The 17,459-nt window shown below is 34.7% G+C and overlaps 1 protein-coding gene across 1 annotated transcript; it reads left to right on the top strand.

Moving 5' to 3' along the window:
* The first annotated feature begins 9,209 nt into the window (after positions 1 to 9,209).
* LOC143588738 (beta-glucosidase 44-like) lies at positions 9,210 to 14,884 on the top strand. The gene is made up of 11 exons (XM_077069666.1): positions 9,210 to 9,482; positions 11,201 to 11,259; positions 12,158 to 12,233; positions 12,338 to 12,409; positions 12,504 to 12,591; positions 12,742 to 12,994; positions 13,119 to 13,234; positions 13,299 to 13,516; positions 13,834 to 13,865; positions 13,945 to 14,047; positions 14,419 to 14,884. Exons 1-11 carry the CDS (start codon positions 9,284 to 9,286, stop codon positions 14,694 to 14,696), a joined length of 1,494 nt encoding a protein of 497 aa, XP_076925781.1. The 5' UTR covers positions 9,210 to 9,283; the 3' UTR covers positions 14,697 to 14,884.
* The last annotated feature ends 2,575 nt before the right edge of the window (positions 14,885 to 17,459 follow it).

Raw genomic sequence — 17,459 nt, 5'->3', positions numbered from 1 at the left:
CATCCGTCTTTCGGTAAACCGATTGTTCCTTCGAACATTTTTGAAACTTCATGTCTCGTAGGATGTTATCGAGCTTTGTGTTCCAAGCTCGGAGAGCTTGCCTTAACCCGTACAAGGTCTTTGACAACTTGTAAACTTTTGCCTCCTCGCCTTTTTTCTAGTATCCTTCAGGTTGTGAAACGAACACAACTTCTTTCAATTCACCATGTAGAAAAGCCGTTTTTACATCAAGATGGTGGATTTCCCACCCAATAGATGCAGCCAATGCGATTAGTAGCCGAACGGTCTCGATTCGGGCTACCAGGGCGAAAACATCATCAAAGTCAATCACGGGTTGTTGCACGTAACCCTTTGCAACCAACCTTGCTTTGTACTTGTTTATCGTTCCATCCGCGTTTCGTTTGATTTTGAACACCCACTTCAACCCGATACATTTTGCACCCTTTGGAAGTTCGACTAACCTCCATGTTTCATTCTTGTTTATCGAATCGATCTCGGTATTAATAGCTCAAACCCATTCTTGGTTCGACTTAGCCTCAAAATAGCTACTCAGTTCACCACTTGATGTAAGTAGCAATTGCTCATAGTTAGAGTCAACATGTAACACATAATCTTCTTGTAATCTTCTTGGTAAAACCGAGACTTGGGTTAAACGTATTAGACCCGTTTGAGCCTCATTATCACCCGAATGGACCTGTGACCCATTACTCGTCGACTGGACTTGAGAGCGGGTTGAGGAATTAGACCGGATATGACTTGGTTCGGGTGAGTCCTTGGACTCGGGTTGAACCGACGATGTAGGTTCAGAGCTTGGGCTACCCGGGTTGCTTCCAGACGTTTCTTCAATGGTGGGTTCGATTTGACCAGTTCCATTTTCAACCCCCCCCCCCAACAATAGAAAACATACCTGGCTCGTAGTCATTCTTCTCAACTTTCTTTACCCAATTCCACCCTTTGTTTTCGTCAAACACAACGTCTCGACTAACAACAATTTTCCGGGTGTTCGGATTGAAGAGACGGTATGCTTTTGAACCCGTCTCTGACCCGAGATAAACGAGCTGTCTTGACGTATCATCAAGTTTCTTTAGATGTACACTATTAACTTTAGCATACGCCATGCACCCAAATACTCGAACACGTTCAATAATCGGTTTCTTTTTCTTGAACCGTTCATATGGAGTATGGTCAACCAAGGCCCGGGTTGGGACCCGATTAATTAAAAAGGTTGAATGTCCGACCGCTTCTCCCTACATATAATTTGGTACCTGCATTGCCTTTAGAATACTCCGCACCATCCCCATTAAAGTTCTGTTTCGCCTTTCTAACAAGCCATTTTGTTGCGGCGTGTACGGGGCGGTTAAATGCCGAATAATTCCACTTTCATCGCAGAACCGATTGAAATCACGTGAAGTGAATTCTCCTCCCCTATCGGTTCGAAGAGTTTTCATTGGTAAACCCGCCTCCGTCTCGATTAGGGCTCTAAACCTCTTAAAACTTTCAAACGCTTCACCTTTTTCTTTCAATAAAAACGTTCACATATATCGTGAGTAATCGTCTATAATAACAAAGACATACCTATTACCCGAGACAGTGGATGGGGTTATTGGACCACACAAATCACCATGAACTAACTCCAAAGGTTGGGATGCTCTAAACGAGGATGTAGCCGTAAATGAACGCCTCGTTTGTTTACCCACCAAACACAATTCACACAACTGATTTTCGTGTTCAACATGTGGTAAACCTCTTACAAGATCCTTCTTAGCCATCGATTTCATTAACTCGAAATTGATGTGCTCAAGTCTTGCATGCCAACGCCATGCATAATCTTAGATCTTTGATTGCAAACACACGGGAGCTCCAATCTTTATTCGTATTTTGTAAAGTCGGTTTGCGGATCTCTTGACCTTCATGAGTAACCTCCCGTTCTCATCGTACATGGTCAGAAGATCGTGTTTAATCCGGATGTCACATCCGGACTCCGTTGCTTGACCGAGACTTATTATATTACTTTTTAACTCCGGAATGTAATAAATCTCGGTTAGAAAGTCTTGGTCACCCGATTTTCCTTGGAAAAGAATTGAGCCTTTTCCCTTGATTTGAACAAATGACCCGTCTCCGAACTTAACTCTCCCGGTTATGTTCTTGTTTAACTCTAAAAATACAACTGGTTTCCCGTCATTTGATTACATGTCCCATTATCCAAATACTATACATCATCTTCGAGCCGCTCGGTCTCGTATTTCTTTGGTATTAGGTTTTGTTCATTTAAGAACACAACTTGATGCATATACGCCGCATCATCAAAATTTTCACGGGCTTCGGTTTTGTTTGCTTCTTGACCCTTTTGAACTCGGTCAGGGAAACCGGATGCAAAGTGACCAAACTGGTCACATCGGTAACATAAAATCTTTGACCGATCTATCTTCACCCTTTCTTTTCCCCGACTTGATGACCCATGTTCGGTACTGGGGGTTCGGTATTGGCCATTGAAACGGCCTCGACCGCGACCTCGACCTCCTCGTCCTCGCCCCCCATTAGATTCAAAACTTCTATGACTTGATGAATCATATTTACCGAATAAAAGTTTACCTTGGTCACCCCCTTGAATTTCTTCTTTTCGGATTCGCTCCTCATAGGCTCGGAGTCGGCCTACAACATCTTCAAATCCCGTTTTATTGAGATCCAACACTTGCTCAAGCGAAGCAACCATTTGAATATACTTTGATCTTGGGAGACTTTTGAGAAACTTCTTTACCAACCTTGCTTCATCTATAACTTCGAGAGCTCTTGATTTCGAGGCAATGGTCGATAACTTGCCCGCAAAGTTATCTATGGAATCTAACTAGTTCATCTTCATATTGTCAAATTCCATTGACAAGGATTGGAGACGTGCTTCTCTAACCCGCTCGGCACCTAAATGTCGGGTTTTAATCGAATCCCACATGGCTTTAGCAGTTTCTTGATCTCCAATTTGCATGATCAAGGTTTCGGGTATGGATTGAAACAATAAGGCCATAGCCATGTCATTTTTGTCTTCATCAGAGACACCCGAGTTGATGGTGTCCCAAACTTTGTGAACTCTTAGGACTACTTTCATCCTCATAGTCCACACGGTATAGTTCGTTGCAGTTAACATTGGATATTGAACGGAAGATGGCCCGTTCTCTTTCCCCTTTGGCGGCGGCGGTGGAGTCGTGTCACCCATGGCTACTCAAACCCAACTTGTTTGAATAAAGTAACAATTGAACGAACTATGCGATCGACAATGACAACAACTTCTTTGGTAGATCAAACCAACTTGTTCTATCAACCACGTTAACAACTTCTTCGGGAAATCAAACCAACTTGTTCGATCGAAACACCTTCTTTGTTGCCATTAATTATCGCGTTCTTGAACCTGGCTCTGATACCAATTCAAGAATGATAAACGATAATTAACGCACAACTTAGAAATAACCGACTTATATTATAACCAGAAAATATAACTCAAAAAACTGATTACAATAACTTTGGTAGTGATGGTGGTGATTGTTGTGTTTGTTGTTGTTTCTAACACTAACTTTGTACATGTATTTATACTAGTAACCCAACTTGGTCACCAAGCATAATATGTGGTCACTACTCAGCTTGGCCACCAAGGTGAACTTGGGCAACAAGGTGAACTTGGCCACCAAGCATATGGAAGAATATTTCATAATACCCCTTAGACTTTAACCGATTTATTAAAACCTCTTAGGCCCGGTTCACCGACTTGTGACCCGGAATAGAAATTAATCCAACATGGAAGCGGTTCCAGTTTGTACCCGATAAAAAAAACCCGGGTTCCGTGTTTTAATACCCGATTTGTGCACTTATAACAGGACATTTGCTCTTTCACGAGTCAAATTTTAAAATATTTATGACTAGTGAATATTACTATTCAAAAAGTTGTGAATAAATGGAAGGTTGTGGTGAACACATTTTGGGTGTGAGGTTATGCATGTGGCCATGTCAATTGAGTTTTGTAATAATAAAAAAAATTGCTTATCACATCATAACGGAAGTGCAGGCCTTTGTTGCATATTTAAAATGGTATAAATGTATAAATGACAAAGAATGTGATTATTGTTAATTTAGGATTTTGGTATGTTTATGGTATAAACGACATCTTCAGTAGTAAAACTAATTTGAAAACGAGACCCAATCTGCAAGACATCGCAAGCCATCACATTTTAGATCTGTAACAAATCGTTAATGGTGAAGGGTTGGCCTCATTTTACTAGATTTAGAGCACTTTCAATCCTCAAACAAAGCTGCGACCGTAACAGAAAGGTACGCCCACATTTACTCAGTTATGTATACATATAATTACGTGAAATATTTATGACTAACTGATCTTTATCTCAGTTTACAATTTGACAGAATCCACTACACTCTTGGGAATTCAATCATTTGGGTTTTTTACTTTGCTTTAACAAGTATTATCCTTAACTAATTGATGTTTTTAATGTATATAGTATTAGGATCAGTAGTTTTAAGTTAAATGCTAATTTGATAATTTACTTCTTACCTTAGTACCCAATTATGTCTTTTTAAGTAATTAGAGAATCATAATTTTTGTGTGTGTGTGTGTGGGGGGGGGGGGGGGGGGTATGAATTACTGGAAACTTTGATGTACATTCATCGCTTATTTGCTGATGAGCAATATGATGTACATTCATCGCTTATTTTGGCTCAGAAACGAACAACAAAAAAAATCCACTTGATGAGTTTAACGACTACAGAGTAGGATGGAACATTAGTCAAGACTCATTATTAGGCTCTAAGCTTTTCTTTAATTTTAGTTATATGCATAAATATATTAATTATGTAGACTTTTAGTCAGATTCATGTGTGTATATCTTTTTTTGTTGTGGATCATACTTGTCTTATGATATTTTGTTTTATGCTTTCTATATTGACATGTACATCAATGTTATGTGAAACACAGTGCCTGCATCTTTGTTATCTTCATGAATAAACCTTTGATATTTTACTGTATACTCAGGTCACATTTACTTAGTTACTGGAGCTCCAAAGTTGCAGTGATGTTGGGCTGCATTCGATAAAGCACACAACAATGAGGCATTTGAATTGTTTTTTGTTGTTTTGTTTGGTGTACAGAAGTTGTACAAAAATGGCATGTACATCATTATTATAGGTTTAACTCCAACCATTGCAATATGTTAACTTTAAGCTGTTAAAACGTGTTTTATAACCGCATCATCAACCCTTCTTTAAAAAAAATAGTTTCAATGTTTCTATCTTAACTTTTTAAATGGTAATAGCGGCAATACCCAACACCAACTTGACGTATGCGGTAACAAACATGCTCTCGCCGCAACGCGCGATGGTTGGAATTCTAGTTTCGATTTATGAAGAATCTGTTTTGTTGACCTTTTTGTTACTATCTTTATGCTTTAAAATAGACATTTAAAGTTTATTATTAAATTCAGAAATTTCATATTTAATTAAATAATTAGTGACTGAATGATATATGATTAAATCAATTTATGTTAATGAAGTCATTGAATCAATTTTTTATGTTATTTTTTTTTTCAGATATCATGTCTTCTAAATCTAAACATGTATTCGGTAGAATATGACTGATGTGTTTAAAAGTGGTTAATAAACTATTTTGCTTTTATTGTAAGCTATATATACAAAGTCCTCTGAAATATAGAAAAGCATCATGAGTCGTTTTAGTATTTTAGTTAGATTATTTTGATAGAAACGGAAAAAAAAAATGTTTATTTTTATTGTTATCACACTAAATTATATATGAGGCTTAGATTTGTATTTTAGGGCCTTTCGTTTTTTATGTCCAACCCCACTTTTTTTTCTATATTCTCAGAGTCGGCCCTGCACCTAAACAACTATACAAATAATAAGTTAACTCATAGTTCTTTTCTAGCTAGAGATATATAAATCAATCTAGACCAAACTAGGACATTTTCCACTCAAATGTTATCTTCTATATTTTGATTTTCCTCGTTTCTTCAATTAAGATAATATCATATTTTATAAGAAAAAATACTAACTTCTAGGCATAACAGAGATTGCAACTCTTGCGTCACACACATGTCACGATTTTATCGTTTTTTCTTGATAATATTAGTTTGTTAGGCTACCGGAGTGGAGCGTCTAAAATGGACGATAAGATGACTAGTTTTATCGTCCGTCATATTTGTTTTTTTATGATTTTTATTATAATTTATGATATATATATATATATATAGAGGTGGGATCTAGAGAGAACTTCTTTAGAGATAACTAGATAACTAGTAAATAATTATTTTTAATTATTTTTATAAAATTATTTTTAATTATTTTTATAAAATTATTTTATGATTTTTTTTCTTTCCTCCTTCTAATAAGATGATATTGTTCCAAAAAAAACACGTCGATGTAATCCTTACATGCATTAATGTGTATTGTATATATAAAATAGTGTTTTATTGCATATAATACAACACAGATACATAATCTAATACACACTATTGAATATATGCAAATACGAAACTAATAATTGTATACAAAACACATTATTGCATATATGTAATACAACACTGACGTACATATGCACTATATCGATTTTTTTAATTTTTGTATATAGTATAACACTATTGCAATTATACAATACAAACAACTATATATATGATATTCAACACTATTTCAAATATCAAAATACATAATATTGCACATATGCATTATAAAAAAAGTCGATGTATTGCATATATGCATTACAACGTTAATTTTTTTTTTCATTTTTATATATTTTTGTGGTGAAGAATAATAACATATAAGAAGGATGAAAGAAAAATGTTTGAAAAATATTTTTTTAATTAAATTAAAAATACTTCATTATAGTTCTCTAGTTCTCTTCATAAAATGGAATTCTCTCATGATCCTCTCCATATATATATATATATATATATATATATATATATATATATATATTGGGTTAACGTACAATAATGGCTTATCATACATTAATTGCGTATGCGACCTTCTAGAGCGTTAGATTAAAAAACACGCGGTGGAAATTTCGTAAATTACCCAATAGTAGTTCGCGATCAAAATTCGTCGATTACAAATCGACTCTGATCCAAATTCAGAACTCGTCGCTCAATTTAATCCAATTTATAAACTCTAATCACAGCTTAAAGTATCAAATCTCTAAAGTCAAAAACTAAATCAAATCGAACAGCATTGAACATAAAGAAATCTTCAATTGATCAAAAAATGATGATTTAATCAGTCGAATTAGTGTGTAGAAGGATTTAGATTCATCAATCGAATATGGAATTGCAGAAATAGTGCACTCAATCGAGCTCTGATTAGGGCTCAAAATATTATGTTTAAATGTTCTGAAACAAAACTCAATACCTTTAAACGTTCTGACAAAAAAAGAACATCTTTAAATAGGCATGTTCACGAGCTGAGCCGAGCCCGAGCCAAGGCAAGCTCAAGCTCGACTCGATATTTAATCGAGCTGGGTCGGCTCGAGCTCGAACTCTTAATCGAGCTAAAAATTTGAGCTTAAGCTCGGCTCAGTTTTAAATCGAGATGGCTCGGCTCGATTTGGCTCGATTTTACCTGTAATAATAATAATTATATGTAACCATCAAGTTAATTTAAATAAATATGATGTGGAGATCAACAACAACCATATACAAACTAAATAAATACGTCTAATAACACCATCGAAAACAAAATATTTTCAACAAGTCTAAACCAAACCAAATACAAAATTAAGCAGAGAAGTATTATCAATGAGCGGCGGCCGGCGGCGGACGTGAATATGAGCGGCTAGGGTTAGGGTGAAAAATAGAACGTATACTGATTATTGAGTGTGTAAATTATGAAGTCTCATCTCTCAGTTACTCAATATATAAAAATATGAATATGGACTACGGAGTGAGAAAGGAAATTGGGCTGGATTAAAGGAAAGCCCATGTGTTAAAATAATTGGGCTCGATAATTATATGCATGTATGTATGTGTGTGTGTGTGTGTATATATATATATATAATAAATTAAAATAAAATAGTTCGAGCCAATCGAGCGAGCTCGAGTCGAGCCGGGGCTAGCTCAGGCTCGGCTCGTTTACAATCGAGCTGATTTCGAGCGAGCTTTCTCCGAGCTTTTTTCAAGCGAGTTTCGAGCGAGCTTCGAGTCATGAGCTTTTTGAACAGCCCTATCTTGAAATGTTCTAATACGTTCAAAGAAGTTCTGGGTGTTAAAAAAAATGAACATCTTTAAACGTTCTAATACGTTCAAGGAAGTTCTGTATGTTAAAAAAATGAACATCTTTAAACGTTCTAATACGTTCAAAAAAGTTCTGGGTGTTCAAAAAGTTTAGAAGTTCTGAACTTCAAAGCAGAACTTCTAAACTAACAAAAAAACTTAAACACCTTTAACATTAAATTGAACAATGGAATCACTTCATATAATCTCGTAATCATCAAACAATTATCAATCGACCGTCAATTTGATAATTGATTCGATCATATGAACAAAATATGAAACGTCTGCAACTGGGTTTCTGCAAATGACGTAACAATTCAAAATCAATTGAAGTGTGTGTCTGCAAATGACGCCGGTGACGATGGTTAAATCGATGCAATGATTAATTATGAAAACGATTTGAAATAATTTACAAATTTGCCACCGCGTGTTTTTTGAAATCTAGAGTTGAGGGTGTCGCGTACGTAATGTACGATAATAGATTATTGATTTCTTTTGAGAACCACTTTGAGTTTTAAGAACTCGAAAGAACTCAATGTAACATTTTTTTTTGAATTTTTTTTACACATGTATAATACGTAAGTGTAAGTGATGTACAAAAAATTATGGTATTTTTTTACACACCGAATCGACTTTTTACACATATGTAACTAACGTTTAAATTTGTGTAATTATCAAAAATACTTATTCTCTCTCCTGCTTCATTTTTTAATTAAATTTAATCTCAGCCACATATTTCATATCATTTAATTAAATGTGTGGTTCAAAATTGAGTTCATAAAGTTTTTAAAACTCACCATGGTTCTCAAAATAACTCTCTCTCTCTCTCTATATATATATATATACATATATAATACAACACCATTACACCCCAAAAACTTACTATTTAATAATATGGCGTAGTAAACAAAAACAAAACAACCATCTTTGGGTATCAAAGACACTCAGCCTAGCTTTTGTTTTCAAATATAAATAGATAGGATCTGCATACACCTCCTCCAGACACTTGAAACATGAGAACACCATTGCCAATTTTACTAGGTTTGGTGGTTTCCTTATCGGCGGTAGCGGTCGGCTCAACCGATGTGAGCCGCAAGAGCTTTCCAAAGGGGTTCCTGTTTGGAACCGCAACGTCGGCATATCAAGTAGAAGGCATGGCCCATAAAGGCGGACGAGGACCTAGCATCTGGGATGAGTTCATCAAGACTCCCGGTAATCTCCATCTCTTAATTTCTTCAAAGTGTTTTAGTGATTATATATTATGTCAATTGGTAATACACACTTTAATAAACATTATTAAGATTCTGTATGTCATTTGAGATACGCTCTTTGTATATATTACGTACTTATATATGTAATTTTAGTTTCACAACCATATACTGTAATACGCAGTTATTTAATAAAAAAATAGCAATTATTTATTGTTTTAAAAGATACCAAAACGTGAGACACGTTAAACAGAAAACATCTTAAATATTAATAAACAAAACCTCCTTATATTCACTGAAACTTCCTTATTACTTTATTTGTAACGAAGGTTTATCATTCATTTGATCCAAATTCAAGAGTATGGGTCTTACTGAATCCAGATAACTCTTAAACGGGTTATAAAATTTCATTTATAAATTAAAAGTTAATCTCACCAAATATTCGATATGAAATTCTTATAAAATAGGAAATTACAAAAAATTCGTAATCCGATTTTTTTAAACGGGATATTATTTTTAATTAAAAAACAATTTTATATTAAACAAAAGCGGATTATGGGTCTCACTAAACCCAAATAGCTTTTAAACTGACTTAGAGTAAGATCATTTATTTACGAAACACTTTCGTTATCAAATTTTAATTATATTATTAACTTATTTTACAATAAATAAAATTAAAATCTAAAAAAATATATAAATATTAAAAATGAATAATGTAAAACAACCCCGTAATACGAAGAATAATAACCAGTTATTTATAATCAAAAAGACTTTTTTTGGGATATAAGCAAAGAACTTGGTTTAAAAGTTGAATAAATCTTCATAAGAGTTATCCATTCTAGGGGGGAAAAAAGGAAAAATGAAAAGGATTTGTGATAAAAATAAAATAATAATAATACAGAATTAATATAACAAACCCGAAGAACATCCATAGGTTTACCCGAACCCGAAAAACCAGTGAGAGATTCGGGTTGGGTTTCGGGTCAAGGTTAAAACTTTGAAACCCGAACCGAAAAACCCGACCCCCGAAAAACGAACCCGAAGAGCACCCCTAGGTTTACTTGGTTATAATTTGAGTTGTGTAAAATTTTTTTGTATAAAAATAAGATTAAACATGTCTCAAATGACACTTGAACCCATAACGTTTTGGTTGAGAGTAATACCCCTTTGCCACTAGAGCAAGCTATTGGTCATGTAATTAAGTTTAAATATTAAATAAACATATTGTTTTTAATAAAATAAAAATATATTTTTTTTAAAAAAATTCCGGGCCTCACAAGGTGTCTGGCCCGTGGCCGTGGACCACCCCGCCACCCCTATAAGCTGGCCCTGATTATAGTAATATAAATTTTGATGATTTCACCCAAAAATTTTTATAAGTATTAAGTCTGATTAATCTTAAATATCTTTTTAAAAAATTATAGGGCACCCATGATTCTTTTTATATCAACCCCAATATTTTATTATTATTATTATTATTCTTATTTGGGTTCGTGAATTTTGGCCAGCCCTATGAGTTAGCCAAACCCTTTCAGTTGGCCAAGGCTTCGCCACTAAAGACAATTCCGCCCATTGATAATGGGCTTCATAACTCCACCCCGAGTTATGCTTGTTTGAAATTTGAGACTTTTAAGCAATCTTTCCGTTTACTTAAAGATATTTTGTTTGTTTCATGATTTATCTATTAAATGCTAACAACAGGGTGTAACTGAATATGTGCAGGACTTGAGCCGAACAACGCCACGGGGGAAGTTTCCGTGGATCAATATCACCGCTACAAGGTGATTTTGGTTATTAAATTATTACATAATACTCCATTTCACCTCTCATTGTTTGAAAAACATAATATTTAAAATAAATTGAATAATAACTCTTTTTGTTTAATAACTTTTTTTGTTTAATAAATGAAAATAATGTATTTGGAAATTAGATCCATCAAAATTGTTTATTAATACTACTTGTGTGTTTTCAAGGATAAACATAAAAATTAACTAATAAATTTTAAATATGAATATTTGTAATGTAATTAATAAATGAATAAATATGGAAATTTTTTAACAGAATTGAGTAATATTATAAAGTGGAATAAATTAGTGGTCCAAAACGTTGAAATGAAATTGAAAGGCCCCGTGAGCATGTGTCTGACAGTCGCCTTGGGCAGTGGTGACTGGACCCAGATGCCCCTCTTGCATTTTTGTTTTCTTCTTATTGCTTTCAGCCCACCAAAGATTTTTCCTTTAGAAGATTCTCTTTTTTTAACAGCCTAATACATTATTATTTACAAATCACTTATAGTAGGGATTGAACCCATGATCACCACTTTAAAACTAAACCACTTTTGTCATCACACCAAATGGTATGGTCTTTAGAAGATTCACTTCTTTAAAAAAATATAAGGTTTGAATAAAATGTTAGAAAACACACCTATTAAAAAAATATATGTAATTTTTTTATTTTACAATGTCATTACCTAAAACAAAATTAGTATAGTTATTTCTTTAGGTTAAAGGGTTGTGTCCGTGCTAATAAAAAATACATGTGTCACATTCGGGTTTCATATAAATTTTGCGGGTTCCACTTGCTACATGATCCGCTACAAATGATATGACGATTATTAGAAAATGATTAAAAGTGTAATTCTTAGTTGCGTACATAGCTAAAGTGTTTGTACGGGTACAGGAAGATATTGATTTGATGGCAAATATCAACTTCGATGCTTATCGCTTCTCGATCTCATGGACTCGAATATTTCCAAGTAATTATCGAACCTCATATCAATTTAATCACTCAATACATGACCTAAGAAAGCAGCAGTTGTGCTTATTGTTTGTTTGAATTTTATTCAATTATTATGTGTAGAGGGGACCGGGAAGGTAAATAAAAAAGGAGTAGCCTACTATAACCGTTTAATTGACTACATGTTGAAGAAAGGTACTCTTTTAATTTAAATAAATAAATTAAATTAAATCAAATCAGAAAACGGCCGGCATTCTTTTTAATGAAATTATTTTATTTTTTGTTTCAGGCATTACCCCTTACGCCAATCTCAATCATTATGATTTTCCACTAGCCCTTGAAAAAAAGTATCTTGGATGGCTGAACCATCAAGCTGTGTAAGTACTACACATGTTGGAAGAAATAAATGCTTTAAGCCTTTAATATAAGTTGGAAAGTTTACTACTTTTTTATGGTATTAACTATTAACCCAAATATATATTACATACATTCTTCAAATTAAAACTACTAGCTTGTGCAAAAAACAGGGAAGATTATGCTAATTATGCCGACTTTTGCTTCAACGCATTTGGAGATAGAGTTAAGAACTGGATGACGTTTAATGAGCCTAGAGTTGTGGCCGCCCTGGGTTATGACACTGGGTTTTTCGCCCCAGGAAGATGTTCCAAGGCATACGGGAATTGCACAGCTGGAAATTCCGCAACCGAGCCATACACTGTGGCCCATAATCTCATCTTAAGTCATGCGGCCGCAGTTGAAAGATACCGTAAAAAATATCAAGTAAGATGACGCAACAAACTTAACTAAACACTTTAAATTATTTCAACTAGTAATTTTCCAATTAAGTGATTAGATTTTGTTATAGCTAGCCTAGTATGAAGTATGAACACTTTAAGTTATACAGGAAAAACAGAAGGGACGTATTGGGATTTTGTTGGATTTTGTTTGGTATGAACCGCTCACAAGATCGAAAGCTGACAATTTGGCTGCTCAAAGAGCACGTGACTTTCATGTTGGATGGTAAATGAAACATTGCCTGCATGCATATGATATGATAAGATATGACTGATGTTTTCCTATGTAGGTTTCTGCATCCTATTGTATACGGTGAATACCCAAAAACCATGCAAAACATTGTCAAGGATCGTCTACCCAAATTCACAAAAGAAGAGGTGAAAATGGTGAAGGGATCCTTTGATTTAATTGGGATTAATCAGTATACAACCTATTACATGTATGATCCACATCAAAAAACACCAAAGGACCTTGGCTATCAAATGGACTGGAATGCGGGATTTGCTTGTAAGAACTCTTTTTCTTTATTTAGGGACATCTAAACAAACCTCACCCCTGACACAATATCCACAAACAACTGAGTTTCATACGAGCCAATGGTTATACTTGCCGTATGAGTGATAAATCATACGTCTTGTATGATTTTTTACTGACAAAGAATTAGCTAATGTGACTCTTTTCCCTCTATCATAATGCATGTACGATGCGATAGGCACACCGGTGTAAATTATTGGAGCTAATATTTATTGAACAACCTGTTTTAATATGTGACAAGTACTCTCAAATTAGTAAATGTACTTAAATGTTCTTTACCTTTTATGTAGATGAGCGCAAAGGGGTTCCAATCGGTCCAAGGGTAATCACATCATTTTTCAAAGCAAAAGACGTTTATGAATTTTATTAAGAGAACTTTCATGACTTCGTTGAAAATGCAGGCATATTCATACTGGTTGTACAACGTACCATGGGGTCTACACAAAGCAATGATGTACATTAAAGAACGTTACGGGAACCCAACTGTTATTCTAGCTGAAAATGGTATGAACCAAATTATCACACTGTTGGTAAATCATGATGCTATCATATAACAAACTGATATGAACATGAACTGAAGAACAATTATGAATTAAACTTTCTGATTGTTGAATCGAGCGTTTATTTCAACAGGTGTTGATGGGTTCATATACCCAACCAACAGACACAACGTCGTGACTTCTAACCCTAATAATTGTAAATAAGTTTCTAACTTTACATATGTACATACTAGACCCTTTTATTTTAACAAATACATGAAACATACTTTTTACTAATGACATAGTTACCCCTATATTTGGTTCAAGTATCAATACACAACATTTATCAAACAAACATCATCCAATTAATTATGGTTTTCATTGTGTATGTTATAGGCATGGATGATCCGGGCAATATAACCCTTGCTAAGGGTTTACATGACACTACAAGGATCAATTACTACAAGGGTTATCTGTCTGCTCTCAAGCAATCGGTTTATGATGGTGCAAATATTATTGGCTACTTTGCTTGGTCACTGCTAGACAACTTTGAATGGCGATTAGGGTACACTTCAAGGTTTGGCATTGTTTACGTTGACTTTAAAACGCTAAAGCGTTACCCGAAGATGTCTGCTTACTGGTTCAAGAAAATACTAAGCAGAAATAAGCACTGAAGACATGAGATGTGGAACAAGTTCTAAATAAACATGCGTCAATAAGTTGAAATAAATGGTTAAACATATGCAAATGTTAATATTAATCATTTTCGAATGCTTTGCTTTGTAACTGACAAAATGCCATGAATGGGACAATTTCAGCCAACGTTTTTACAAGCAAATGAATTAGTTTAAGTTGTGTTTAATTCATTTTAAGTCAGATACTAAAAGTTTTACTAGCAAAAGTGTCCGCGCGTTGCTGCGGGTTATGCAAGTCATCTCCTCGAATTAATTTGTAGTGTTTGGCGTGTTGTGTAATGGGTTATCAGTATCAGTGCGTTCTTGCATGTGCATTTGGTTTGTTGGGTGTTATTTTTGGGAGGGGGTGCGCACTAAAATATTAATGGATGCATATATGTTGGAAATATCGTGTTTTGTGAAATGTTTGTTAATATTCTTTCTTGTTAGATTGTAAGACATCAAATAAAAACTTTTTTATTTCTGCAAGTTAAGTATCAGTTACTTTATAACATCATCGATCCAATATATGCATATGCCAGTATGCATATTCACAAGCAAATCACGTATGCCCACCCCTTTACCTTTTCTTACGATTCGTTAATCGACATCTTATTCGCTTTAATTTGAGTATCTCTTTCATCTCCTAGATAAATTTCAACCCTAAATACTCACTATTTAATACACATTCAAACCTTTATGTTGATTAGAATTCACAAAACGACCATCAACAATGATTTTACCTGCTTAAATAAGAAATTTGATTTAAAAATTAAAAAGAAAAATGATTTTAGACATAACAATTTACAAGTACTTAAAGTTGTAAGTTAGAGCAGTTCAAGAAGATTTGGTAATTCTTGACATGCTTTCAACTTTACAACTTTCATAGGGTTGGTGAGTAAAGTAGCGAAAGCACCATAAAAACATCATATGCAGTCTTCATGAAGATATTAGTGGATAGTTCACATAATTTTTACAACGTCTGAGGTCCTATTTTAACAACTTGAACAAACGTTTGTCTTTGTCAATATCAAAACTTGAATATTATCAGTCAATTATTCTTGTCGGAAATTAGTAACTATGATATTAAACATAGCTGGTTGTATCATGCTAGTTAAAGGGCATGTTTGTTAACAAGCTGCCATTTGTGGTGTAACTTTGAGTACACATGCATACCATATAAAAATATAAAACTTTACCTCACAAGCATATCTAGACTTGCTTTCCCGGGCTATAAAAACAATTTTTTTTAAATGATTGTAAAGGTTAAAGTATAATGTTTAATATCCAAAAATTCTGTCTTTTTTAAATATCCAAATGAACCTACTATAAATTCTAAAACCACCATCGATACCTTTATGTTTCACAAAAGTCCGCATGTTGCAGTGGGGACGCAGCGATGGGTTTATAAGATATTCGGTAGCAACAGCAAGCGAATGCATATCGAATGAGTCCCCCTCGAGTGGCAAAAAACCACTATACAAGTACTTCCCATTTTTACATTGAGTTTTCTAACCAATCGAACCATCATTGGCATGATACAGCTTACCGCAAGAGGGATTTTTCTGCAATCAACTGTAAGGCCTCGTTACCGGTGCCTCACATTTGGACGTTGGATTTACTCATCAACATAGTTCTAATCATCAGAGTTAATAAAAACATAGGAATATTAAAACTTTCATAACATTACAATAATAAGTTATAACATGTCTTAAAACATCCATCTTGTCTTTCAAAATCAAAACATAACATAACAAGTCTTCAAATGCCAGACTCTTATTCTTCTGCCATGTGCCCCGCTCAAGCCAGCTGACTCATTCTACTCACCTGCGTGCATACTAAAAGTCAGCTACGCTGAGTGAGTTCTAGTTAATCAGGTAACATACAATACGTCCTTACACATTCATATACACGTATCCGAAAGTACATATGCATACATAGTTCTTTACCTTCCTTCGTACGTTCATACTATCATACCTTCTTTCTTTCCTTTTATACATACACATAACATATACCTCATCCTAGATCATTCGCAAATATTATTAGGGTCTGTTCCCTACATTCGCGGATATTATTAGGGCCTGTTCCCTACATTCGCGGATATTATTAGGATCTGTTCCCTACATTCGCGGATATTATTAGAGTCCGTACCCTACATTCGCGGATCTTATTAGGGCCCGTTCCTTCATTCGCGGATATTATTAGGGTCCGTTCCCTTTCTAACCATACCTTCCATACCTTTCTATACATTCTTAATTATAACTTCCATAGTACATACATCATTTGTATCTCATACATATATATATATATATCGATCATATCTTTAAACTATCCCTTGACGGTACACGCAATATCCAAAGATCGTTCATGCATCATCAAGCATTCATTCATACATAAATCATATAAGACATACACTTACCGTTTAAGGTAAGTGTATTAACTAATCACATCGAGTATGCACACAGCCCCGAAAACATAACAAGGAAGTGAGGCTAGAAACTCACCTGAATGCGGTTACGTTCATCGTTAATGGTAATCCCTTTCCTTAGCTGTGCACGACTAACTGTATAACAATTACACGTATCAATTAACTATTACTACTCGTATCGTATTTCTATCTTATATAATCCACAACGAACGGGGGTCCGGGGGCAGCGCCCCTGGCAGCGGGGTTCTAGGGGCGGAAGCCCCTAGTGGGGTCCAAGGGGCAGAGCCCCTGGCTGGGGTTAAGCTGCCAAATCAGCTTGGAAAAATTTTATTTTC

Source organism: Bidens hawaiensis, unplaced genomic scaffold (genome assembly GCF_021521415.1).
Source record: "Bidens hawaiensis isolate Kalapana, Puna unplaced genomic scaffold, B.hawaiensis_p1.1 tig00036749_1, whole genome shotgun sequence".
Taxonomy (NCBI): domain Eukaryota; kingdom Viridiplantae; phylum Streptophyta; class Magnoliopsida; order Asterales; family Asteraceae; genus Bidens; species Bidens hawaiensis.
Note: the sequence above shows the minus strand (reverse complement) of the source record. Positions and strands in the feature narration are given on the sequence as shown.

Bases quoted from the DNA above. Each gene is read 5' to 3' on its own strand.
- LOC143588738 (XM_077069666.1), top strand. From the start codon at position 9,284: ATGAGAACACCATTGCCAATTTTACTAGGTTTGGTGGTTTCCTTATCG. The intron at 11,260-12,157 runs GTGATTTTGGTT...GTACGGGTACAG, and splicing joins ATCAATATCACCGCTACAAG to GAAGATATTGATTTGATGGC. The intron at 12,995-13,118 runs GTAAGATGACGC...TAAGTTATACAG, and splicing joins GATACCGTAAAAAATATCAA to GAAAAACAGAAGGGACGTAT.